Source organism: Neomonachus schauinslandi, chromosome 5 (assembly GCF_002201575.2).
Source record: "Neomonachus schauinslandi chromosome 5, ASM220157v2, whole genome shotgun sequence".
NCBI lineage: Eukaryota > Metazoa > Chordata > Mammalia > Carnivora > Phocidae > Neomonachus > Neomonachus schauinslandi.
The window spans coordinates 103,013,500-103,040,406 of NC_058407.1; the positions used below are offsets into that span (position 1 = coordinate 103,013,500).

The 26,907-nt window shown below is 47.9% G+C and overlaps 1 protein-coding gene across 1 annotated transcript; it reads right to left on the bottom strand.

Annotated features, from left to right (window-relative positions):
* Window positions 1-1,317: 1,317 nt before the first annotated feature.
* ADA2 (adenosine deaminase 2) lies at window positions 1,318-26,687 on the bottom strand. The gene is given in 11 exon segments (XM_021690617.1): window positions 1,318-1,476; window positions 1,712-1,914; window positions 2,698-2,855; window positions 6,285-6,393; window positions 7,546-7,636; window positions 9,332-9,459; window positions 19,684-19,894; window positions 21,131-21,356; window positions 22,781-22,964; window positions 22,966-23,111; window positions 26,643-26,687. Coding segments are annotated over 10 exon segments (1,548 nt in total). The 5' UTR covers window positions 23,104-23,111; window positions 26,643-26,687; the 3' UTR covers window positions 1,318-1,376.
* Window positions 26,688-26,907: the final 220 nt, after the last annotated feature.

Here is a 26,907-nt window from a genome sequence, read left to right on the forward strand (position 1 = left end):
AACTCAATATTATATCCATTCATTTAACATATCTTTTATTCAGTACTGACTAGGTTTGGGGCATGGAGCTAGGCTCTGGGTTCACAGTGTACAGGAAACAATCATTAGTACCTGCCCACATGGAGCTTACACTCTGGTGGAGGGAGACCATAAACAGAGAAATAAATATATAATTACAAATTATGATAAGAGTCATGAAGGAAAAAAGCAAGGTGCCATGAGAGATATTAACAGGTTAGGGGTCTAAGAAACTTCTGAGACAGTGACATTAAAGGTGAAACCTGAAGGGTAAACAGGAGTCAGTTAGACAAAAGTGGAAAGAAAGAATATCCCAGGCAGAGAGAATGAGAAAAGACTCTGATGCAGCATAGAGTTTGGGATATTTGAGAAACAAAGGACCAGTGTGGCCAGAATCTGGTACACTAGAGGAGACCGGGGTAGAATGATGCTGGAAGGGATCCAGGTTAAATAGGATGCTATATGCCCTGTTGAAACATTTGGGTTTTTCTAAGTGCACTGAGTTGTAAGCAATGGAGTAACCTGATTTAATTTTTGAAAAGTCATTGCTCTGTGAAAAATGAAATGAAGAAGGCAAAGAGAAGAAAGGAGATCAATTAAGAGGCTATTGTAACTCAGACAAGAAGTGATAGCGGCTTGAACTCAGCCAATAGCAATGCAGATAGAGAGGCATGGAGGATTCAAGATACATTTTGATGTAGGGAACAGGGGAGAGAGCAGTATCAAGAATTTCACTGAAAAATTCTACGTAGAGCAACTGGGTGGAATGGATGGAGATGCCATTTACCAAGATGAGAAAGATCAGGAAAAGGTTGAAAAGGAAGAGATTGAGTTCAGAATTGCACATAGTACGTTTTGAGATTCCTGTGAACCTTCCAAATGAATAAATAAATTGGTAATCATCAGCAAATAAATGGTATTTAAAAGCAAAGGAGTGGATGAGACTACCTAGGAAAAGACTATAGAGTGAGAGAGAAAAGAAGAGGAGAGAAGCAGAGACATGAACAGAGGAGAGGCAAAACTAAGCCCTGAGGAAATGCAACACAGAGATCTGATAGAGAAGAGCATCTGGAAAAGGGACCCTGGAAGCAATGGCCAGAGAGAAAGGAGGAAACCAAAAGAGTTGATGTCACTGAGGTTGAGAGAAAAGGATATTTCAAAAAGATGAGTTTGGTAGACTGTTTAAGTGTTTCTGAGAGGTCAAGCAATGTGGAGGCCATTGATGACCTTCATGAGGTTAGTTCTGATGAAGAAATGGAGGTACCAACTACACTGGAGTGGGTTCAAGCATGACTGATGGAAGGTGAGAACAGCTTGCAGAGAGGAGCAGAGGACTAGGGTAATAAACGGCTAGCTTCTCACTTTGGCCTCCTTGCCAGGTCGGCTACAAACGTATTCCATCTCTCCTCCCAGGTTTTCATGGCAGCCTTTTTATCAATATCCAACAAGGTGCTGAACCTGCAGGAGAAAAGGCACTCAGGTCAGGAGAAAGGGTTGGGGAACAGGTGAGGGGATCTCAGATGCTTGCAGGGCACATTGCTCCCCAGTCCAAGAGCAATAATGAAACCGAGGCGACGTGGAGAAAACACACAGAAACCTTCCAGGCTTCTGCCCCCAAACTCTAAGAGAGATAAACACAAGTTGTGGGATGGAAGAGGGAGTTGGGGATCTGGGAAGTACACAGGATACTCACTTGATAGAGTTCATGGCCAGCTGTTTGAGTGTCCTCAGATCGGCCGCCATTCCCCCAATGCCCATGAAGGCCTCATAGAAATCATAGGATAAACCTTTGGCACCAAAGACAGCTGGGTCATCAGAGCTGATCACCATGGGGTACCCAGTGGCCATCAGAACAGCGGCAGGGTGGTTTCTCAAGTCAGACACCAGTTTCAGAACCTGCCAATAAGAGGCAAAGGAGAAAGACAAACTTTGACCCATAAAAAGAGTTGTCACAAGAGAGGCAAGACCATGAGCATAACCAGCTCCTTTCTTATCTTCATCACCACTGAACATTAGGATGACTTCTGGGTACAACACAGGAATAGAGCCAGTCCTGTGCTCTTCCTAATTTTCTCCAAGTTTCTTCACGAGCACAAACATTTGGTCTCTCTTGGTCCGGCTCAGAGCAGCTCTCCTGAACAGAGCAAGACAGGCAGGTGCACAAAGAACCCCAAGCATCTGTGGGAACAGCAGTATCCAATGGCCCCTCCCACTCCACTGGTCTTCCTTACTGTCCCTTTAGCTTTGTCTATCGCTTTGCCCCAAATTCTACCCCACTGGGGACCCCCACTGCTGCCTCATTGTTATGAATGGGTTAGGCAAGGGGTCATTCCTGAATAATTATTAATGGGAGTGAGACAGTGGAGGAATATAGAAAATAAGTGAGCTAAGGAGCAAGAAATTATACAGTAGGGTGCCTGGGTGGCTCAGTCGTTAAGCGTCTGCCTTCGGCTCAGGTCATGATCCCAGGGTCCTATGATCGAGCCCCACATCGGGCTCCCTGCTCGGCGGGAAGCCTGCTTCTCCCCCTCCCACTCTCCTTGCTTATGTTCCCTCTCTCACTGTGTCTCTCTCTGTCAAATAAATAAAAAATATTAAAAAAGAAATTATACAGGAAAAAGTTTGGGAAATCAGAACAGAGGCTGAGATTGGAGGGTTGGTTGCATGGATCACGCATACCTGGTTGGAGATGGGACAGACTTCTATGGGGATGTTCTTCTTCCAGGAGTCAGCCCAGACTGCTGGGTGTTTGGTCAAAGCAAATCCATGGCCAATCCTGGTAGAGTTCAGTAGTAGAGCATCCAGAAGGTTTCTGTCTATGGAAGTACCCTGCCAGTCTGGGGAAAAAGGGATAGTCTTCAATCAGATGGATCTGGCCCAAAGACCATCCTCAGATAAAGGCTCCAGATCAAAGAACATTCACACACAAGCATTCACACACATACGCATTTTCCTTGTAACAATGCTAACGAAAGGTATGGCAAGCCTTTATTTTATGTATGTATGTATGTAACAGATGAAGAAGTTGAAACTTATACAGGCTTTATAACTTGAAGGAACATATTCAGTTAAGTAGTAAGACTGGGTTTCAAATCTTGGTCTATTTGACTCCACAGTCTATATTCTTTCTTTCCATTTTTTGTTTGTTTCCAGAGCTATTTTCTGGGAATTTTATTATTTTTACAACAGTGTGTTGCAAACTCTCTCAATATAATTACTTGTGTGTACTTACTCAATTTATATCTTCAACAATATCAATTGCAACATCAATTGCAAGATCACAATGACCAGCACAAAATGGTGGCAGATACTGTTGCCTGCCTATTTACCAGCCACCCCCACTGTATCTTCCTTGCTGGCAGGACGTTCTTTGGAGGGTGAAAATAACAGGTCCTGACTCTCCCAGCTTCCCTTGCAGCTAGGATGGTCCTAATGCTGGTCTGGAAGGTTATTTGTGGGGAGCTCTTTGGCTTCCTTCCTGATAAAAGGAGATGCCCTGGAGGAAATATCTTGTCTTTTGCTTTATTGAATTGGTTACACCTGAATGTAATTTGACTACCTGGCAACCAAATAAGGTGAAACCCTGGACTTGATGAGGACAGCAGAGGTCACTTATTATGTAAAATAATAGATGATCTTGGGGCACCTGGGTGGCTCAGTCACTTAAGCGTCTGCCTTCTGCTCAGGTTATGATCTCAGGGTCCTGGGATCAAGCCCTGCATTGGGCTCCCTGCTCCGCAGGAAGCCTGCTTCTCCCTCTCCCACTCCCCCTGCTTGTATTCCCTCTCTCGCTGTCTTCCTGTCAAATAAATAAAATCTTAAGAAAAACAACAACCTATTAAATGTGTGTATTCCATCCCTGGCAGCCAAAAGCATCCTAACTGATCTACATGTAAAGCATGAAAATTCCCCTTTTCTGTTAGGAATAAAACCCCAGAATTCCCACTGCTGGTTAGGGTATGTGTTTCAGGTGGATTTTCACTGGTTTCCAATCTAGAACTTTCTTTTCAAAGATCGCTCCCTATTTATTTATTTAAGATTTTATTTATTTATATGAGAGAGAGAGTGAGCATGATCAGGGGGAGGAACAGAGGGAGAGGGAGAAGCAGACTCCCTGCCCACTGAGCAGGGAGCCCGAGGCAGGACTCGATCCTGGGACTCCAGGATCATGACCTGAGCCAAAGGCAGACGCTTAACTGACCGAGCCACCCAGGCACCCCAGATCTCTTCCTTTTTATTTTATTTAAAGATTTTATTTATTTGAGAGAGAGAGAGAGAACACACGAGCAGGGGGAGTGGCAGAGGGAGAGCGAGAAGCAGGCTCCCGCTGAGCGGGGAGCCCAACATGGGGCTTGATCCCAGGACCCTGGGATCATGACCTGAGCTGAAGGCAGACACTTAACCGCTTGAGCCACCCAGGCACCCCTCTTCCTTTTTAAAAATAAGAACATGACTCTTGGGTATTAAATACCCAGCTCCTGGCAAAATCCTCTCCTAGGGCCATGCATCTTAGAATGTGGTTAGATCCTGTTACAGTGTTTCATACTGTTGAAATGATTTCACACAGGTAAGTATGATTTTCCCAGCTAGACCACAAGTTCTTCAAGGTTAACAACCCCTACCCCCCTAATCCCATCCCCCCAAAACAATTCTTCAAATCTCCTAGAACAACTTTGATGTAAATTGGACTCAAAATGACTTGAAATGTCAGGAAAAAAAGAGATTAATGTACATGGACCCTTCCTCTGAGAGATGGTTTGAACCTGGTTGTGAAATTCAAGCCCCCACTGCTCTTCACTTATCTCCTTGGTCTTCTAAGGATGACAGGTGCCTAAGGTACTCAGGGACACCTGGTGGGATGCAGCAGCAAGCTTTCCTCCTGGTATCTTCATTTTGACCTGAAATTGCAGCCATGATCTGGGACTCCTTTTGCTTAAGGTTTACACATTTTATTTATTTATTTATTTATTTATTTATTTATTTATTTATTTAATAAAGATTTTATTTATTTATTTGACAGAGAGAGACACAGTGAGAGAGGGAACACAAGCAGGGGGAGTAGAAGAGGGAGAAGCAGGTTTCCTGCAGAGCAGGGAGCCTGATGCGGGGCTCGATCCCAGGACCCTGGGATCATGACCTGAGCCGAAGGCAGACGCTTAACGACTGAGCCACCCAGGCGCCCCAAGGTTTACACATTTTAAGGACTGTAATATGAGAAGGTCTGAGAGATGACCTATGAGCCTGTGGAGTGAGCTTAGGGGAACAAAGATGTGGCTAGGCTAATGGCATTTCAGAAACAATAGCAGCAGGCGGCTTGAGCTGGGTGGGGTCTCCTCTTCAGCACCTGGTGAGTGTAGACAGAGCCTCCTAGCTGTTAGAGCAGTCCTGGTTCTAGTCCCTCTTCTATCACTTAACCCGTGTATGACTTTGGACAGGTGAATTAATCTCTTTAAGCACAATTTGCACATTATAAAATGGAGATCATCAGAAAGGGCTCAAATTCAAGCTTCACTAATGACTAGCTCCTTGCCCTTGGACTAACCACTCTATGTTTGGAGACTTGGGCTCTTCAACTATAAAATGGGAAGAAGGGTGCCTGGGTGGCTCAGTTGGGTAAGCATCCAACTCTTGATTTCAGCTCAGGTCATGATCTCAGGGTCTTGAGATTGAGCCTGGTGTCCAGCTCCACATTTAACGGGGAGTCAGCTTGAGATTCTCTCTCCCTCTGCCCCTCCCCCCAAATAAATAAAAAAATCTTTTAAATAAAATAAAATAGGGATAAAAACACCTTCCTAGCAGGACTGGGGTGAGAATTAGAAATAATATATGTGGGGCGCCTGGATGGCTCAGTAGGTTAAGCGTCTGCCTTTGGCTCAGGTCATGATCCCAGGTTCCTGGGATGGAGTCCCGCGTCAGGCTCCCTGCTCTGCAAGGGGTCTGCTTCTCCCTCTCCCTCACCCTCTCCCTCTGCCTGCTGCTCTCCCTGCTTGTGCTCTCTCTCTGTCAAACAGATAAATAAAATCTTTAAAAAAAAAAGAAAGAAAAGAAATATGTAAAGTGCCAGATACTGTTATTATCATTGCTATTCCTTCTCCAAGGGTTGCCATCAGGATTAAGCAAAATAATGCATATGAAATGGACAAGTGTCATAAAAGGACTATCAACAGTTTCAATACTGCCCAGGATCCTATCAGTTCTCTTGAATGATGAGGAGGAGCCCTCCTATCGATCACCTCCTTTGTCCTACTTGTCTCCATATGGCTCACCTGTCTCTCCAGCATGGAAAAAGTAAGGCAGTTTAACGCCATGCAAGGTGGGAATCATCAAAGCCTCCCTGTAGTCATACAAGGAGTGGCCAGTGTCCTCACGCCCCACCTGCAGGACACAGAGGAGAGGACATGGAGCCATCTGCTTGGTCCATGCCTCAGCTGTCACTACAACAAAATTATGCTTTTCAAACTAAACCACACATACCCCCAGGGTTTTGTAGCTGTGTGCCAAGAGTAAGGGTGCCTTAGGATAAAAAGGTACCTCCTTCAGGACGCCTATTTTAATTTGTTGGGGGTGGGGGACAATCAATGACACATTTTTATAATAAGCCAAATACGGATATTCAATGTAGTAGAATGGAGTGCAGGCTTGAAAGAGAGTTGGAGCTTGTGAGTAGATCCCTTTGAACAACTGCCTATCCCCCTTCCAACCCCAATTTCCCTTGGGACTTGTCCATTACAGTCCTTGTAGGGACTGTTCTGGAAGCTCTATACTAGAGGTGCTCCTTCTCAGCCCCCTTTGTCAGTGCTGCACACAGATGGAAAAGGTGGGATGAGGGGGCCTTCTGCCCCTTTCAGGAGAGGCCAGACCCTTTGAGCAACCCCCAGGGATCCTAGGAGGCCATCCCAGGTCCAAACAAAATGAGTCTTTGAAATCTACCCCTTTGAGCTCTGGATGGTCTGAAAATAAGAGCTTAAGCACAGACTCAGGTAAAATGTACAGATTCTATAAAAGGGAGTCAGGAGTGCCTTTCAGCCAGTTAGTTCAAATTAATTTAGCTTCCTTAATGCGATTGATGAGCTGTCATCTGGGAAGTGTGCCCTGGCTGGCTTTGATTTGGTGGAGGGGCAGGGAACAGTTTTGCCCAGGATTAGCCCCATCTCTGCTTCCAGGACACACATACCGCCCCCCCCCCCCCGCCATGTGCTACAGTTTTAAGAGCCAGCTGTGGGTGGGCAACGTGGGCTAGAAAGAGGGCGGAGGGCAGGGGAATGGGAGTAAGCCCACCATTACTGCCCAACCTCCTTGAATTCTTCTTATTCTGGAACTCCCTCCCCCTTTCAGCCTTCTGGCCCTTATTGCACCCCTTTCTCTTGTGACTGCCATCCTCCTGCAGGCCCCCCAGAGAAGGCCAACGCTAAACTCTGGCCAGGCCTGCGCCTCTGCAGAGGATTTCCGTGGGAGCCGCCAAGGCCTTCAGGAGGAGCTGCCTATGGGACCCCACTCTCAGACAGCTTCGTCGTGCACAGTCGTTACCAGGTCAAACCCTGACACCATCCTGGGGAACATGGCTCGAAGCATCATGGCTGTTTGGACGGATTTCACGATGAAGGACACATTTTTTATTCTGTGAGAGAGACAGAGAGAAGCAGGGGCGACAGCGTGACTTGGCGTCGGTGGTGCTGTGTACCCTGGAGTGGCTCCGCCAGCACCTGGGGGGTCCTCAGCAGCCCCTCCCCACTGCCCACATGACCCCGGCCTGCTCTTGTGATCCCTACCAGTGGCTACATCTGTGAGCTGTTTCGCCCAAATCCAACCCTATCGAGGACTCTGGCTGGCTCCAGAAGGACCCACAGTGTCTGAAAACAAGTGAGGAAGGGAGACCCATGGGATACGCATCATTTATCTACATTTGGATGAAGCAAAGAGGCCTCGTCCAAAACTTGCCCTGCATCCCTGAGAAGGTGGCTCCCAGAAGTGGGTGCAGTACAGAGCCCAGCTCTCTGGTCACTGGGCACCTAGGGAATGCAGCAGATCACCCAGGTCCCTGTCAGGTCAGCTGGGCCTGGCAACGCTATGTCCTCTGCCCCCCGTTCAATCAGCAAGGCCCTGGGCACTCCAGAAACCATACAAGCGAACTGTCTTCTCTCCACACCCTCTCTGTTCAAGTCCGAGATAGGGATGAGGCAAACAGCATGACAACAGAAGCACCGAAGGGAAAAGTCTGCTACAACTCTGTGACAGGACAAAGGTCTTTGCACAGCAGCTGGCTCACTGTTCCTCAGTTCTGGGGGCCTAAATTTCTCCTGCCACCTTCGTGCTCATAGTGCTCACTCCCTCTCCTGCAGAGCTCCAAGGGAACACGGAGCACTGACCAACTGCAGCCCAGCCCTCACACCCTCCCACCGCTGACTCCCAGGGAGCCTCTGAGGGGAACCAGTGGGGCCCCAGCCTTCCAGCTCCATCCCAGCTGCCTAGCACACAGGGATGGACCCCTGCTCCTGTGGGGTCCCCCCAAGCCCTCACAAGGAGGGAAGGGGATTCAGCAGTGATGGGGCGGGGCGGAGTCTGACTGCCCTCCGGAGTCCAGCTTCTAGGGTAGGCTGAGCAAATGAAGGAGCTGCCCCCCCCCCCCACCCTCCAAGCCCTGACTCAGTGTGATCCCCATCTGATTGCTGCCCCCGCATCTCCAGCCCTGTGGACGGGTCACAGGCTTTAGACTGGCTGCCCTTTGACAGGAGGAGAGAGCTGTCCTTTCGTACAATCAGAAGGAAAATTAAGCTATAAAGCTTTCTGTGCTTGTTTGAGGGAAGAGTGGGTCCTTGTTCACACCACCAGGTCCCACATACATCATCCTGTGGGGTGTCCACACACGGACTCTGAGAGAGCTGTCACTCAGGGCCAGGTCACCAGACAAGGCCTTGCACACAGCCACCCACAGTACACATCAGGCAGAACCCCAGGGCCCAATTCAAACAAGGAAATGAGCCAGTTATCTGAACATACAGGCAAAAACATATCCATAACTGAGTCACCCAGGCCAACATGGGCCAGGGCCTAGAATTATCTGGAAATTTGCTACAGTTCTTCATTTCAGCTTAGTTGCAAAGATTCAAACTAGAAGTGACTTTAGAGGTAGATGTTTGCACCCATGTACGAATGTACCCGCTGAGCCCATGGCTCTTTGGCCCTGGGGGTAGGTCTCTGATGCCAGCCTCTCAGCCTCCCTCTTTCTCCCTCTCCTCCCCTCCCTTCCTAGTGGCTCTGCCTGCAGCCCACCCATTCTCCCAAGTCCTGCAGCTTCAGCCATATTCTCTCTCACCTGTGATCCGAATAAATGAGTTTGATTCCAATAAACCCGGGATGCTCTTTCGCAAACAAAGAAGCCACTTCTCTGTAAGTCCTCACTGACCACTCTTGGCTATGGATGGTCCCATTCAGTTCATACACCTGAGAAGGAAGCATGGTCATGATCAGACATCAGAGGTGAGTGAAACTTCATTCCCATTGCCAATAATCTCTAAAACCATGTTAGACTTTGCAATTTCCTTGCCCAATGCCTTCAACAGCCTCTGACATTTATCAGAAGTTCTAGTCCTATCTGGGATAATGCTCTTGAACACCACAAAGCTGGCTGTCTGCCTGTCTCATTCCTTGCTGGGTCCCTGTATCTAGAACAGTGCCTGGCACATGGTAGACGCTCAATAGGCCTTTGTGTAATGAATGAAGAACAGTCAGCGGGGGAGAGGACCCACTTCAACGCCCCACTTTCCCACCCCTAGGTGGGATGTCCCCTGAGGTGGACATGGTTAGGGGCAGTGACAAGAGCCAGCAACGGACAGTGGCTAAGGCAAAGGAGAAGGAATGGGTATAAAGAGGTCCCCTCTTTGCAGGTTGGGCCACACCAAGCCTGCCGTGAGAGGCCGGAGGGTTGGAGTGGGCACATCCTCTGCAGCAACCTCTGCCCTCTCCTGTCACTGGGTCAGCTCTCAGCTCTGCACAAAGTGGCAGTTCAGGCTCAGGACCGGATGTAGGAGTTTCCAAAGAGATTGTGGGGCAAGGAAGGATGGGAAGAAATGATATGCATAAGTTATTTCCATGAACATCATTTAAAAACCTGCCGTGTGCAAGGAACCAGGCTAGGCCCTGGAAGGGGTAGACAAATGCTGGTAAGACAAGATGCCTACCCTTAAGGAGTTCCCGATTTAGTGGAGACAGGCTCTATTCATGTTTATGATATAAAGCAGGAAGAATTAAGTGCTAAACAGAGGTTTACAGGACCTCCAAGGAAAAGAGGGTTCCTTTTAACTGGATAGGGTCAGAGAAGCTTTCGGGGGGGGGGGGGGGCATGGCATTGAAGCTGGGCTCAAGGAGGCTGCTCCGTGCCGGCCCCCCTGGCTAAAGCATTGCTAGTCCTGTGTAGGGAGCAGCAGCCCCACACAGAGCCAGAGCTGCAGGGTCAGGGAGTGGAGGGTTGAAGGGCAGAGGCAGAATGGGAGCCGCGAGCTCTGTCACCACCTGAAGGAGAGAAATCCTTTTCCCTCCCTCGGGTCAGCTCTTATATCCTGGAGCTGGTCGTGTGCAGGAAGCTCTTCTCATTTCCCCGCCAGTCACTTGCGTGCTCTCACCGGCCCAGGGGGCCTACCCTGTCCCTCCTAGCTGCACCCCGGAGATATTGCCTTTGGTCCCGGGGCAGCCTCCCCAGCACCCTCTTCTCCTCAGGCCCACAGAGCAGCCTCATGGCTCTTTCACCTCCGGAGGTCCTGTTCTGCAGCCTGGGTTGGGGGAAGTGGGGTGAATGGGCAGCTCTTTCCGGCCCCTTCTCTTGGGCCCATTGGCCTTGGCTCTTCAGTTTCCTTTGCTGCTGCCCCATTGAAGCCTGGCCTCTCATGCGATCCCCCATAAGGCTGCCTCAGCCAACAGGGCTCAGCACTGGCAGGTGAGTCTTCCCTGATTGCTTGGCCCAGGAGTGGACATGCTCAGGCTTACTGAACGTTAACGCTGCCAGAACTTTCCAGAGGAGACAATCTTAGAAACTGCTAACTCAGTATCTAGTATAGCCGGTTACTACTATTATTTTTACTGAAGGGGATTAGAACATGCCACCCTAAAATATGCTACTTTTGCATAAGGATTATTTTGAGTGGAAGGCAATTAAGCAGCAAACACCAGACAGAGCTCTTTGGCCTCCTCCTATCTGCCTACAAGCAGGACATAAACTGTCGGTGAAGGTGCTCCCCCTTCCATCTCCCACACCAGGAGAACAAGGCTTATCACTGGAGACAGAAGGTCAGCACTGCCACGGGTCTGCACAAGCAAACCTTAGTAACGTAACCCTTATCTTCTATGAGTTTCCCCCATATATTTCCCTCCCCACAATTTACTGCCCCAGAAACCTAAACCCCTTTTCCTTTGTATCATCATTTCTCCATAATTTATCATCACTGGTTAAAACAGTGTATAAGCACCTGGCCTACCCACTTCTCTGGGTCTTCACTTTTTTCTACAAAGGCCTCCATGCACCCAAAAATTAAATATTAACATCAAATACAATGTGTATGCCTTTTCTCCTGTTAATGGGGCTTTTGTCAGTTTAATTTGCAGGCACCCAAAACCGAACCTTAAGAGGGTAAAGGAAAGTTACTTTCATCCTCTCCTACTTTACCAAGGATTTTTTAAAGGAGAATTCCTGTCATTGATCAAGGCTTCAACAGACTTCCAGGTGCTCTGTTAGAATCTTCACAACTTTGATGCCAAAAGAACCAATATCCTGTACCCCAGCAGTACTCAACCTGTGGTAAGGGAACCCCTATGGATCCCCTAGACTTTTCCAGGCAGTCTGCAAAATCAAAAACTCTCCTCATAAAAATTTTAAGATGATATTTGTCTTTTCCATTCTCATTCTCTCGTGAGTATACAGAATTTTCCAGAAGTTGCATCATGTGTGACAAATATTGCTCTAACAAATAATGGCTTGTGTGCTTGTGTAGTCTTGTGTTTTGAAATTTTCTCAGTTTTAATTTCTAATACAGGCTGGATTATACAGGATATAGTAGATATAATCCATATAAACAAAAGTTCTTTGGGATCCTCCAAAATTTTTGAGTGTCCAAGTTTGAGAACAATGCATTAAGCCAACCCAGAATTGATACTTGAAGTTGTCTCGGCATTCCGCAGCTGATTTGCAGAAGGGAAGAACAGAATTCTTCCCCAGGCCTTGACTGCTGTGTCATTACTGAGTCCCCCGCCCAGACACACCAACCGGATTCTAAACCACCAACGGTAGGGTCCAGCTCCTTTGGATCTTCCCACCTCCCCTCCTATAGCAGCAGAGTAGGAGCTCCACAAATAAGCGTTAACTTAAAAAAAAAAAAAAAAAAAGCGTTAACTTAAGAAGAGCATTGTCCACTAGCAGTTTCAAAAGTACTAAGCCGCAGGCGGCATGTTTTAGAAAAGGGACGGATAGATGGACACTGGGAGGGGTGGCCAGTAGAGTAGTGCCAGCGGAACAGAAGGGAAATAAAAGAACCTTAAAAAAAAACAAAAAACAAATGACAATTCTGCCTAAAAGATCCTTGGCATATTAAGCAAGTATGTACAGATATGCAAATGACACAGAGGCATGAAGGGGGCTTGCATATGGTCGGAGTTCCATCAATTCTATCACTCCAGTACTTACTGTGGGAGAATCTGGGACTCCTGCCTTGCAGGGTTCCAATCCCACTGCCAGTTCCCATAGCGTGGAGAGCCACAAAGATGGAATCTGGCCCCTGGGGCTGCAGATGTCAGAGCCCTGTCTCTTGGTGCCTCAGTAAATCACCACCGGGGCTGCCCCTGTCTTGTGCTCCTGGGCCTCTGGCCCCTGGCCAAGAAACTGCAGGCTTTATGGAAGCACCTAGGATAGGATCTGAACGCTCAAGAGCACCCCCATTTCAAGGAGCAAGAGACCCTTTTCACGGGGAGACCTGCAACTCCTCACAGCCTCACAGCCATTTCACTACTGATTAGAACACTGCTGTGAAGCCAAGCATTTAAGGAAAGTTCTCAGCTGGTTAGGGGGTTCTGGGCAGCCTTCTGGGTTCCGGCTCCCAGTGGAGGTATGTTCTGCCCCAGTCAATCACACCTCCCAGGGTCACTGCAAGGATCAAATGAGTTAATATTTGTAAAGCACTCAGAAATGATAACTGTTAGGGCGCCTGGCTGGTGCAGCCGGAAGAGCCTGTGACTCTTGATCTTGGGGTCATGAGTTCGAGCCCCACAATGGGTGTAGAGATTACTTAAAAAGATAAATGAAAACATAAAAAAAAAAGAAATGATAAATATTAATAACAATGTTATTATTACCAATCTTATTACCGGATATAGAAAAATGACTCAAAGTCTGCAGTTATCCTAGGAAGATGAGTTAATATCTAAGAATTTAACAATTATTAAGTACAAGTAGGTGGTGTCAGTCATTTATCTAAGACCATGTAATACAAAAGCTGCTATATCCATGTAATAAGCCCCCTTGAGTTGAAAACACTGGATTCAATGTAGACTATCTCCATTTTCATTATAGTTTTTAATTGTGAAACTATAAAGTTGGCTATTTACACAAGATCACAAAGTTTTATTGTCTATGATATCATGGAATTATAGAATTTTGAAGCTGGAAGGAACCGAAGGGAAATGTGAAAGCAGACAGGTGCTCAAGGTCACACAATTAGTTTGTATCAGACCAGAAGCCAGGACTCACAATTTCTAACTCGCAATGCCACTCGAGCACCAGGCATTTAACATGCATTAACTGAGCTTCTATTATGTGTCAGGCAATGCCAAGAGCCTTATGTCATAATCTCCTTTAATCTTCAAAACCACACTATCCAGGTAGTTCTCATTTTACAAATGAGGATTTTGAGGCTGAGAAAGGTCAAGAAACTCAGTCCTATTGCACAGTGGGAGTGAGGGGCTGAGGGATCTGCCGAGTTACAGAATCTTGCTGACCCTGAGTGTCTCCTGTCAGCAGCCCCTGTCTTTTACCTTTATACTCCAGTGGCAGGTAGGGGTCTCAGCGTCTCAGCTCTGGCTGCACATTAGAATCACCTAGGGAGAGGGAGATGCCTGGGTCTCATCCCAGACTAATTAAATCAGAATCTCTGGGGTAGAAGCTGGTTGTTTTTATTTTAACCTCCCCAGGTGATTCTAATGTACAATGTACAGCTAGGGCTAAGAGCTACCATTTTTGTGGACTTGACAGACAAGTAAACAGCTTGATTACAGCATAGCAGGATAAGTAGGGTAAGGGGAGCAGTTAAGAGGGTCCCCCCAACCTTGTTTGTCAGTATTCTCGCAGAGTTACACCAGTAACATCAGACAATGGTCACTTCAGCAACGAGCCAGGTGGAATTTTCAATGGAGGATCTGCCAAGAATCCAGGAAAAACCCTGGCATTGGGAGTGGGTAGGCGAAGCCCGGGGAGCGTTGGTTATACAAGTGACAGCATCCAAGAAAACGTCTGGGAACGACCATCGTGGGTTCTCTCTGCCACCGACGTGTCTCTCTCCTAAGATCTCCTGTCAGGAAGTGCCAGCAGGGCAATGCCCTGTTGATAATCCTCTGGGGTCTTAGAAGAGCTCCACTCAGAAGACTGGCCGGACCCAGCCTGGGCCTCCGATTCTGGCCGTGGGGGAAGGGACTGGAGCCCGGGAAATAAGACCCGCCTAGCAACTGTTGCTAAAGGCAAGTAGCCTTTGTTATCAAGCATTAGTAACACAATAGGAGGCTGAGCAACCAGGATAGTCCATCAACATCATCCCAGGCCCTGAATTAGCCCCACAAGCAAGAAGGGGGAGGTTGTGCGGCTCAGCAAAAGAATTCCCGTGCAGTCGGTTTTTAGTTGTTAATGTGCTGATGGCTCCCCGACTCTGGCTAATGGGGGGCATTAAGGCATAGACTCTCTATTGCAAGAGGCCTTTGTTCCAGGGTCAGAGCAGAACAAATGGTCAAATCCCATCCCCCTCAGCCTCTCCAGAATCCCAAATCCCAGCAGCCCTCCACCTTCTAGGGGGGTGGGGGGTGGGCAGAGTGGGACAAGAGGTTAGCAGCGAGGCAGGGTCCCCAAGCGGGATGCCCCGGAGCCCACTCCTCAGCGGGGTAAGAATGAAAGAGCCCCGCCGGAAAAGGGGAGGGATGGAACCAGAGACTACTGTGTTCCCTCCAGCTTCTCAGCATCTTCCCTAAATGCTTCCCTGCCGGGCTCGAGATGAAAGTCACAGCCCTCACAGCGACCAAGACCCAAAGCCTCCGTGATTTCCCCCTCCCTCCTCTCCCCTCCGCCCCCTAAGGCACCCAGGGCTCTGCCAGGATTGATGGGCTACCTCCCCCAGGCTCCACACCGAGAAAGCCGCCAGGATTGCGCAACAGGAAGCGGCCCCTGGGCACCACTCTGGGTGAAGCATCAGCTCAGCCAGTCCTAGGAGCTCTCTTTCCCCTCCAGGAGGACGAGACTCGAAGCCGGATGCCCTCTCCAGCAGCTCCTTTTGAGATTGATCAAGCATGGCTTCCTCAATGCTCATAAAATCCAGCACCCTCGCCTCTATCCAGTCCTTACCACCAATGTGATCTTGGTCGAGCTCTCTGACCTTCCCAAGCCTCAGTTTCCACGTCGGTAAAACGCAAGCTTGCTATGCAGCTCAAGTGCTTTGGAAAGGTCAAGGCGAAGAAGGCCCTCGCTCCAAGTGTGGTCTGGGTCAGATCATCTGCATTAGAATCACTGGGAGGAGGGGAAGAGGCTAGTTAATTTTGCAGCTTCCTGACCCTACCCAAGAGCACAGAATTAGAATCCTGGAAGGTGGGGCCCAAACATGAATTTTAAAGAGCACCTCCAGATTATTCATATGAACAGCCAAGTTTGAGGACCACCGTCAACAAGCATGATTATCACTACTGGTGCCTCTCGGCAGTGTCGATGTGGTGGCAGTCTGAAATATCTCACAATCTGACATAAATAAAGAGGCAACAAATACTGGATGCTGGAAATCCACATTACCAGGAAACAAAGGCGGAGATGTGGACTGTCACAGTCCTGGGTCGGGGGTGAAGGAGGGATTGGCGGACCTACAAACCAGTTTCAGTGGAACCAAGAGGAGGACTGGCTTAGATGGGATGGAGCCCATGCTTGGGGAGAAAAAGATTTTCCAGGCCAAATCATGGGAATAGATTGTTCTAGGAAGTGCAATTTCTTCCACCTCACATAGGCTAGGCCCAATGCCAGCTCATCTCTTTTAGAAATTCTTCTCTTTTTTTTTTTTTTTTTTTTAAGATTTTATTTATTTGACACAGAGAGAGCACAAGCAGGGGGAACAGCAGAGGGAGAGGGAGAAGCAGGCCTCCAGCCAAGCAGGGAGCCCGATGTGGGGCTCGATCCCAGGACCCTGGGACCATGACCTGGGCCAAAGGCAGATGCTTAAGCAACTGAGCCACCCAGGCACACCTAGAAATTCTTCTCTTTTTTTTTTTTTTTTAAGATTTTATTTATTTATTTGACAGAGAGAGACACAGCGAGAGAGGGAACACAAGCAGGGGGAGTGGGAGAGGGAGAAGCAGGCTTCCCGCCGAGCAGGGAGCCCGATGCGGGGCTCGATCCCAGGACGCTGGGATCATGACCTGAGCCGAAGGCAGACGCTTAACGACTGAGCCACCCAGGCGCCCCAGAAATTCTTCTCTTAATAGGTGGATGGACCCTCGCTTCCTGTAAAAGGATCATTTGTGTCCAGTCTTATCTACAAAACTGCTGAAAGCTCTACTGGAGGACAAAGGTCAGCCCCACTGCCCAAGAACTATACTCAGAGCTTTAACTACCAAACAAGCAGGCAGATCCTGAGGGAGATAGGCACCCTTAGCTGAGAGCCAACTCTCCAGGACGCTTCAGGACCCTCCAGGGCCCGCCTTGAGCTAACCTCAAGAAGGGTATTAACATATCTAAGGGGAAAGGTGGGTCGGTCCTGAGAGTTGAGCCTTGAGGAACCTTGGTCTCAGATGGAGGGAAAGGGAGCCCTGACCCACAAACTAGAATTACTGGTTCTTGGGACAGGTGTATCCTTCATCAGAGGGTGGGTCCTTGAACACTTGAGATCAAACTGGGGGTAGTAAAATCAGTTTAGGAATCCCAACAAGAATTAAAAATTTTTTTAGAATACAAAAATATCAGAATCTCTGTACACTGCGTTGTTTCATAAAATTTTTCATAGATACATATGGATACATGTGGAAACATTGTCTTCAGTAAAGGCAATTTATCATAGCATTCCCCTCCCCCCACCCCCACCCCCACCCCCCCGAGAAAGGGGATAATTTTCTTTTTTTTTTTCTTTTAAAGATTTTATTTATTTATTTGAGACAGAATGAGAGACAGAGAGCATGAGAGGGAGGAGGGTCAGAGGGAGAAGCAGACTCCCTGCTGAGCAGGGAGCCCGATGCGGGACTCGATCCCGGGACTCCAGGATCATGACCTGAGCCGAAGGCAGTCACTTAACCAACTGAGACACCCAGGCGCCCGAAAGGGGATAATTTTCATCAGATTTTCCAAAGATTAAGTACACTGTTACGGACTCTCTTAAATTCTCAGAGCCCAGTGACAGGGCTTTTTAGGGCTCTGGCTCACCAACATCCTTCTGGCTATAACTTGGCTTCAGGAAAGGCTAAGATTTGCCTTCAAGGAGAAAGAACTTCCCGGTCAAGAAACGTAATAGTGTCTGGTCTAATAGTTTTCTCCAAAAACCAGCATTCTGACTTTCTTTTTTTTTTTTTTTTAAAGATTTTATTTATTTATTCATGAGAGAGAGAGAGGAGAGAGGCAGAGGGAGAAGCAGGCTCCCCGCCAAGCAGGGAGCCCGATGCGGGACTCGATCCCAGGACGCTGGGATCATGACCTGAGCTGAAGGGAGACGCTCAACCATCTGAGCCACCCAGGCGCCCGCATTCTGACTTTCTTATTTATACTTCTATCTCTTACGAATTTGGTCAATATGTTTCAGTCTGGAGTTCTATCACTTCTGAGTGTACAAAGAATATCATTTCTGAGCCTATAAAGACCATGGAATATGGTAACAAAGCCAAAATGATGCCACCCTGTGGGCCTTGCCACAAACTTGAAGGTCACTCACCAAGGCATTGGTATGCTCAACAAATATTTCAATGAATAAGCAGACTAGTTAGGATACAATATAGGGGAGAGCTCTACACAAAGGTCATGTTCTCCAAGCCACTTAAAATCTTCAACCAGCTCAAACTCTTTGTGAGCCCACCAAATGGAACATTCAGAAATCCTGCCCACTCCCACAACACCCAAATCCCTCCCAGAAAACTTCAGGGAAGTTTTGTCCAACAGACATCCCAAAGGAATGGTCCAGGAGTATCTGATCACCTGGGACTCTCTCCTCAATAAGGCGTCCCCTAACGGGGAGACCATCCTCACTCTCTCCTTCTATAATGGCTCCTCCTCAGCCCATTTTGTGAATTTTCTATCCTATTTCTGTTTGCAGGGCCCCTTTCTTGGCCTGCTCCTCTTTCCAACTCACAGCTTCTATGGGAACCTCATCCCTCTGACAGTTTTAAGGATTACCTTTCTGCAGACAGATGTCAAATATCTGTTTCCAGGCTAGAACTGTCCTCTGGGCTCCAAAGTCACATATTCAACCACTTCCTAGACATCTTCATAGGGCTGTCTCATAGACACCTCCAACTCTACAGGTTCAGAACAAAAATTTCTTGGGGCGCCTGGGTGGCTCAGTCGTTAAGCATCTGCCTTCGGCTCAGGTCATGATCCCAGGGTCCCGGTATCGAGCCCCGCGTCGGGCTCCCTGCTCTGCGGGAGGCCTGCTTCTCCCTCTCTCTCCCCCTGCTTCTGTTCCCTCTCTCGCTGTGTCTCTCCCTGTCAAATAAATGAATAAAATTAAAAAAAAAAAACCAAAATTTCTATTCTCCCTCCCCATCCTTCTCCTCCTCTTACTTCCTCATCTCCATCAATGTCACCACCAGTTAACTCAACTCAAGTCCAATGCCAGCCAGTCGCCATAGTGGCCACCCCCACGTGCTCAGTCAGAAAGACCTCTAGAGTCCTCCTTCAGCACATTGCACATCTCTTCCCCCTCGTTGCTCCTGTCCCCCCTGGCCTTGTCATCTCACACCTGCTTTTCCCTGCTCTCCCAGCCTCCATCCCCACCTTGCTCAGTCTGGGCAACCCTCACACTGCAATCCGTTCTCCCCAGTGCTACCAGGGTGATCCATTCACCAGACCCATCAGCTGTCCCAAGACCAACAGCATAGTCTTGAGAGACTCTGAGAAGCTAAATTTTGATATGAAAGGAGACAGGTCAAGAAAGGTCCAGGCATGAGGCACTGCTCAGAGTCCAAGGCCAGGGAAACCTGAGCATCCAGGAGGCACAGTATATCCAGGAGGTGAGAAGTGGGGGTCATGAGAGAAGGGGGTACAAGGTGGATGTTTAGTTTTGCAGGGACCAGCCAAGTACAGTGCAGGTTTCCTTGCTCATGGGGGCCCCTGGAAAGACACATGTCCCGTTTGGGATAAAACCAGCATCCAGTCCTATACCAGTACAAGGGTGGGGAGCCTGTGAAGACCTACAGGGTGAGATCTGAAAGTCAAGCCAGAGCAGAGGAAAGAGGTGGGCTCACCGGGAACAGCATGGCTCTGAGCTCTAGGTAGAGCACATTGTCCTGGTAGAACTCCTCCAGGGCCTGGAAGACATAGTCTCTGAACACTGGTGCATAGTGGACAAGGCCAGAGATTGTGAAGAAGATCGTTTGAAACTTGGACCAGACAACATTTTGGTTTGCATAATCCACATCGGGGTTCTCAGTCATCAGAGTGAAATTCTTTAGCAGTCTGTTCAGGACACAAAGTGGGTAAATTGAGGAGGTGTGTTTCAAGCCATCACCTTTAGGCGCCTGCAGGATTCCTGCCCACCTTGCTTCTCCCGCCAGAAGCAAACCCAGATGCATCATAGTGAACAATGATGAGAAGCCAGGGGAAGCACACTGGGTTCTCTGGTGGAGGCCCCTCCATGAGACCCACTTTGTGCTCCTCAGGACCCAGCTCAGGCGGGATGTTCCCACCAACCAGGCTCTCCTACCCCCTCCATATGCTTAGCCAGTCTGACCCCATTGTACTTACATCCTAGACCAAGCTCTCTTCGAGGGGCGTTATGCACCAAACTGTATCCCCCTAAAATCCATATGTTGAAGTCCTCACCCTCAGTATGACTATATTTGGAGATAGGGCCTTTCCGGTGGTAATTAAGGTTAAATGAGGTCATAAGGGTGGGGCCGACATAGAATAGGACTGGTGTCAGGGACACCAGGAGTGCACACACACACAGAGGAAAGGCCATGTGAGGACACACTGTCTGTAAGCCAAGGACAGAGGCCTCAGGAGAGACCAAACTTGCCAGGATCTTGATCTTGAACGTCTAGCTTCCAAACCAGTGAGAAAATAAACTTCTATTGTTTAAGCCACCCGGTCTGTAGTATTCTGTTATGGCAGCCCCAGCAAGCTAATACAGGAGGTATGATGGAAACGGGGACTCCATGACCCAGGCTTCGCCCCTGAGTAGCCACATACTAGCTGTGTGGCCTTGGGCAGCTTCCTTAACTGTGCTGAGCTTCACGTTTCTTATTCGTAAAGGGAAGTAAGCTCACAAAAGCACTCTATAGATGGTTCTATGATGAAAAGAGTTATTACTTATAATATCACTTTACAAGCGTGTTAGGAAGTTGCTCCATCATGTTTTCAAGGTGTTTCACCCACAAATGCACTGTCATTATTCCAGGAGCTGGGAGCTTTTCATCTTTCTGATATCAAGCATTTAGACAAATTTCATCTGATGCAACAACAGTGTTACTGTTAATACCTCTTACAGATCAAACTGGATTTTAACTGAACCAGGAACTTGCTATTTGAATGCTTTTGTGAAGCGAAGTATCTTGTAAAGTTAAAAGAAAAAGCCTCCTGAGTTTTTTTAAGGCCAGATTTGCATATATGGGTTTGTACCAAGGAAGACACACCTGCACACCACCCACTACTTATAATGGACGAGACACATCCCTTCCCAGCCACACTCACCCGTTGTCAAACTCAGTGACGTTCTGCATCTCCTTTCGATATTTCTCCAGCAAAACCCACTCTGAACACTCTGCTGGCATTGGGGTGGGGGGTGTTGGATAAGCAAATTTGAACTTCAGGGCCCCCTTCGGGGTGATACAGAAGTGGCAGTGGGGCCTATAGGTGACATTTTTCACCAGCCAGTTCATGCTCAGGATGCCGAAGTCATGGACATGTAAGGCAGCCCCTGGAAAGGGAAGAAGGATGGGGGTGAGAGTGAAGCAAAAGAGGTGAAGTCCACATTCCAGGGCACAGGGACCGTGAGGACAGTGTAGCTGGGCAAGAAGTGAGAAGCACAAGGATGTCTATCTGGCAGAGTTCCTTGGAAATGCCCATGATGCACCATCCCCACTCTGGCACAAAGACCTTCCAGGCCTCTGTGTGCCTTTGTCTTCCTGGGCTGGCCACAGCCTTCCCTGCTCTGGTGTAGGAAAGGAGCTTCCCTCACTAGTAAGAAGCATGCTGACCTCATTCAAGAGAGGCAGCCCGATGGGGCAGGGGAGCATCAGGCTTGGATTCAGAAGACTGGGGTTCAAGTTGGACTCCATCTCACCACCCAACACTGCGTGAAAGGTTGTAATAGGAAGGAGCCTCAGCCCCTGCCCCCACCTGATCCTGATCCTCTCAGCCTGCTCCCCGACGCCCGACACACCGCGTTTGCATTCCCTGCTTCCAGCCAGCATCTAGGCAGCTCCTGGCCCGCAGGTTTGCCTTCAATGCCCCATGCTTCTTTCAGAGCTGACACCAATTTCAACTACCGAGCTCCTCAAGGCACAATATACACTGTCCCTCTGCTCTTCTTGCTCCATCTTAGCACCTGGCCTTGACACTGGCCGCTTAGGGGTCCCAGCTGTGTGAGCTCTGGCAGGTCACCCTGTCTAAACTTTATGTTCTGCATCAAGTGGAGAGGTTACTTTACCAACTTGACAGTTTTTTTGTTTAGTCTCTTTATTTATAACATTAAAATAAAAGAGGTACAGAAAAGCCCTTGGGGTGCCTGGATAGCTCAGTTGGTTAAGCATCTGCTTTCAGCTCAGGTCATGATCCCAGGGTCTTGGGATCGAGTCCCGCATCGGGCTCCCTGCTCCGCGGGGAGCCTGTTTCTCCCTCTCCTGCTGCTCCCCCTGCTAGTATTCTCTATCTCTCTGTGTGTCAAATAAATAAATAAAATCTTTTAGGGCGCCTGGGTGGCTCAGTTGGTTAAGCGACTGCCTTCGGCTCAGGTCATGATCCTGGAGTCCCTGGATCGAGTCCCGCATCGGGCTCCCTGCTCGGCGGGGAGCCTGCTTCTCCCTCTCCCGCTCCCCCCTCTTGTGCTCTCTCTCTCTCTCTCAAATAAATAAATAAAATCTTTAAAAAAAAAATAAATAAATAAATAAATAAATAAAATCTTTTAAAAAGTAAAAATAAATAAATTAGGATTTCACATGGCATTTACTTGTCACTCTTAGGCTTAAAAAAAAAAAAAAGAGTTGCACGCTCTACGGGCTGAACCAACCACGTGCTCCTCACAGCTCCCTTTAGAACACCAGCTCCAGTAACAATGCCAGCTCCAAGTTTCGTTCCCCCTACCTGCCCAGCACCCCCAAACCACCCTCTCCAAGCCTCTACCTTTTGGCATCTTCTTCAGGAGATTAAACACCTCACTTTTCTCGATGAGATCCTTGGCCTGGAAGAAGTGCATGCTGGGAGGGAAATTCTGGCTCTTCATGGCCTGAGCCAACTCAGCCTTTTTGAGGGCCATGAGCCTCCCATTGGCCAGCTCCTCCTGCTCGGTCAGCACCAGCTGCCCCCCCCAGCTGCATCATCTTCTCTCTCATCAACAGCTGCGTCCGTGCTTCATCTATGGGTATGGCTGAGCAGGAAAAAGGCATCGCCGCCACCAAAAGCAGGGAGAGCAGGGCTGGCCGCCCTGGCGGGCCACCCACGGACATTGGGATGCCTGGAAGAGGAAATTGCTCAGATAGAAACCCAACAGGGCTAAAGAAGGGAGTAGGTCAATGAAAATTTACAGATTTAAATGTCAAACTCTGATTTTCCTTCTCCCACTCAGTTCTCAGATTACCAGGAGGCAACACACTGAAAGATTCTCCAAGCCCGCAGAGAAAAGACTTGCAGGTACAGACCGGAAGGGGTTTCCCAAATAATAAGTCACCATGAGCCGTCCTTGAAAAAAAGTGGATCTTTTCAGTTAGCGAGCCCTGTTCACACATGGAGGAGGACACTGCAATCAGATTTTCAGTGTTTCACTTTTTAATATCGTCAGAGAGCAACATATCACAAGGCATATAAAGAAAGCTTCCAACATGGTAAAGAAACTTAAGAAAAAAAAAAAAAACACAGAGAGAAGGAAACAAAGGGAAAGAGAGACAATGCAGGAAATAAAAGAAAAATTCAAAAGAGCCATACTTAATATCCTAAGAAGGATACAAAAAGATACTGTGTCCATAAAACAACTACAGGGAATTATTAAAAAAATATAATTTTTTATATTTGGGCCAGCTGGCTCAGTCTGTAGAGCATGCAACTCTTGGTCTCAGGGCTGTGAGTTCAAGCCCCACACTGGGTGTAGAGATGACCTAAAAATTTAAAAAAAAATAGGGGCACCTAAGTGGCTCAGTTGGTTAAGCGTCTGCCTTCAGCTCAGGTCATGAGCGCAGGGTCCTGGGATCCAGCCCCGAGTGCGGCTCCCTGTTCAGCGGGGAGCCTGCTTCTCCCTCTCCCTCTGCTGTTCCCCCTGCTTGTGCTCTCACTCTCTCTTTCTCTCTCTCTTTCAAAAAGTAAAAAAAATAAATTAATTAAAAAATAAACAGAATGAGAAAGAGCTTTTAGAAATTAAAAATACAAAAGCTGAGGGGCGCCTGGGTGGCACAGTTGGTTGAGTGTCCAACTCTTGGTTTTGGCTCAGTCGTGGTCTCAGTGTTGTGAGAATGAGCCCTACGTCAGGCTCCACACTCAGTAAGGAATCTGCTTAAGATTCTCTCTCCTGGGGCGCCTGGGTGGCTCAGTTGGTTAAGCGACTGCCTTCGGCTCAGGTCATGATCCCGGAGTCCCAGGATCGAGTCCCGCATCGGGCTCCCTGCTCGGCAGGGAGTCTGCTTCTCCCTCTGACCCTCCCCTCTCTCATATGCTCTCTGTCTCTCATTCTCTCTCTCTCAAATAAATAAATAAAATCTTTAAAAAAAAAAAAAAAGATTCTCTCTCCTGGGGCGCCTGGGTGGCTCAGTCGGTTGAGCGTCTGCCTTCGGCTCGGGTCGTGGTCCCGGGGTCCTGGGATCGAGTCCCGCATCGGGGCTCCCTGTTCAGCGGGCAGCCTGCTTCTCCCTCTGCCTGTTGCTCCCCCCCTGCTTGTGCTCTCTTGTGCTCTCTCTCCAACAAATAAATTTTAAAAATCATTAAAAAAAAAAAAAGATACTCTAATCCTCACCCTCTGCTCCCCCCCACATTCTCTCTCTCTCAAATAAATAAATAAATCTTTTTAAAAATACAAAAGCTGAAATTTAAAAAATTTACTAGCAATATTACAAGATGGAATTTCTTTTAGAAATTAGGACAAAATAAGAGAGAAACAAATGAGAAGATTATTGGCTCAGGAAACCCAACCCCAAATAACAGACATATTAGAAGGAAAAAGAAAAAAGAAGAGAAAAAAAGTAAATAAATAATAGAAGAAATTGGGCCACAAAAGAAGACCTGAATCCCTGGTTTAATGAGGCTTGTTGAGCTCCTAGCATAGCACAACAATTGCTCAATGGCCACACCAAGATATATCATCTTGATATTTCAGAACATTAGCACTAGAAGATGCTAAAAGCTTCTAGAGAGCAGCTTAGTCCTGGTTAGCAGTGAGCAAGGATTTAAGGGCAGAAGGAAAGAAGCTTGCCCCAACGGTCTCCTCATGCCAGGCACTATGTTAGGGCTTTGTTAGGTCATTTATTTGAATCACATTTAAGAATTATGGGGCGCCTGGCTGGCTCAGTCAGAGGAGCGTGTGACTCTTGATCTCAGGGTTGTGAGTTCGAGCCCCATGTTGAGTGTAGAGAGTATTTAAATATATATATATATATATAAAGGAATTGTTTCTGCATCCTTGAAAGTATGATATGGTATCCTGGAAAGAATTAAGGCTATAAATTGGAAGACCTCAAGATCAGTCCCAAATTAGTATGTCTTTAACCGTGAGACCTTGGGCAAACTGCTTAATATTGATGGGTCTCAGTTTTCTCACCTGTGAAAAAGATGAATTACACTAGATCAGTGGCCCTCAAAGTGTGATACAGGTATCATCAGTGATACAAGATACCAATGTTGAGGTTGAATAAAAAAATTTTAAAATAAGTTAATTGAAAGAAAGATATTAAGTAGGGGTGCCTGGGTGTCTCAGTCAGTTAAGCATCTGCCTTCAGCTCAGGTCATGATCTCAGGGTCCTGGGATGGAGCCCCATGTCAGCCTCCCTGCTCAGTGGGGAGTCTGCTTCTCCCTCTCCCTCTCCCCCTGCTTGTGCTCTCTCTCTCTCTCTCTGGCTCAATCCTTCTCTCAAATAAATAAATAAAATCTTTTTTTTTTTTTTAAAGAAAGATATTAAGTAAATAGAGATGCAGGGATATGACAAAGGTGAAAAGCTTGCTAATCATTGGAACACAATATATCCCAGGTTCTTTCCAGGGCTAACATTCAATTATTCTAAGTTACATCAGCTACCAAGAGGGAATTTTCGGAAGGAACTGGATACTATTTACTCTAATACCACAGCTATGGTAGGGGCTGTACCTTCTTAATCAGAGAGTTGGACTTTTGAAAAACCCCTGCAACTTCATCAAGGCTTCGAATCTCTCTTCAGACTACAGTGTTTGCCAACAGCTGAAAGAGGAGAGTGACATTTATGTCACCTTCCCACCCATCCCATGCTGTATCCTCCAATCAACGGCCCCAGCCCCTTGTCCCTCTCTCCTTACTCACACATAGCAGAAGCCACTAAGTTCCACAGTCTCCACCCATGTCCTCTCCGCAGACCCCAGAAATAGTTGTGTGGCCCAGCATCTAGGGACTTTTCCTGGTCTGACAGACAAAAGTTTATCTAACACTGGTCCTGGCTGAGGCTGGCTGAGCATCAGGAAAAATAATCCCTATAACACTTGTTGCTAAACTTACTTCATCTCTCTCCTCATGAAAAGTGTCTTTTACTTTTAAAAGAGGGTGCATGAAGACTCTCTAGTTTGGTCCCAGAGTAAGAACAAAGAAACAGACCATGTGCACCTGTGACTCTGAGCCAATGTCCTTAGGTCCACAACCACTTTCAAAAGCCTGTTGTGGAGCAAGGCTATGCTCTTCCTCCCCACTGGAAGGCACAAACCCGCTTCAGGTGGGGGGCAGGGAGGGCTGCCAGCAGGTAAACAGAGCCCAAGTGCCGGCGTCCCAGCTACCTACCATAACCTCACGAGCTAGACTCCCAGCCCAGGGGATCCCAGGTACCTCAGAGCAGCTCCAGAAACTGCAGACTGTTCGCCGAGTCCCCCGACAGCTGGGTCAGAAGCACCAGAAAAGCTCACCATCCTGTTTTCACTTCCTGTCAGGGTAGGTTTCACTTCCTCCCAGCCTCATGTTGCTCAGGCCTAAAGAGAGGCAAGGAAGACAGGGTCTGGCAGAGCTGAGGCAGCAAGTGGGCCTGAGAGTATGGGTTTACATGTGTGTGCGCGTGTGTGCACGCTTATGTGCTCGTGCGGTGATTTATGTGTGT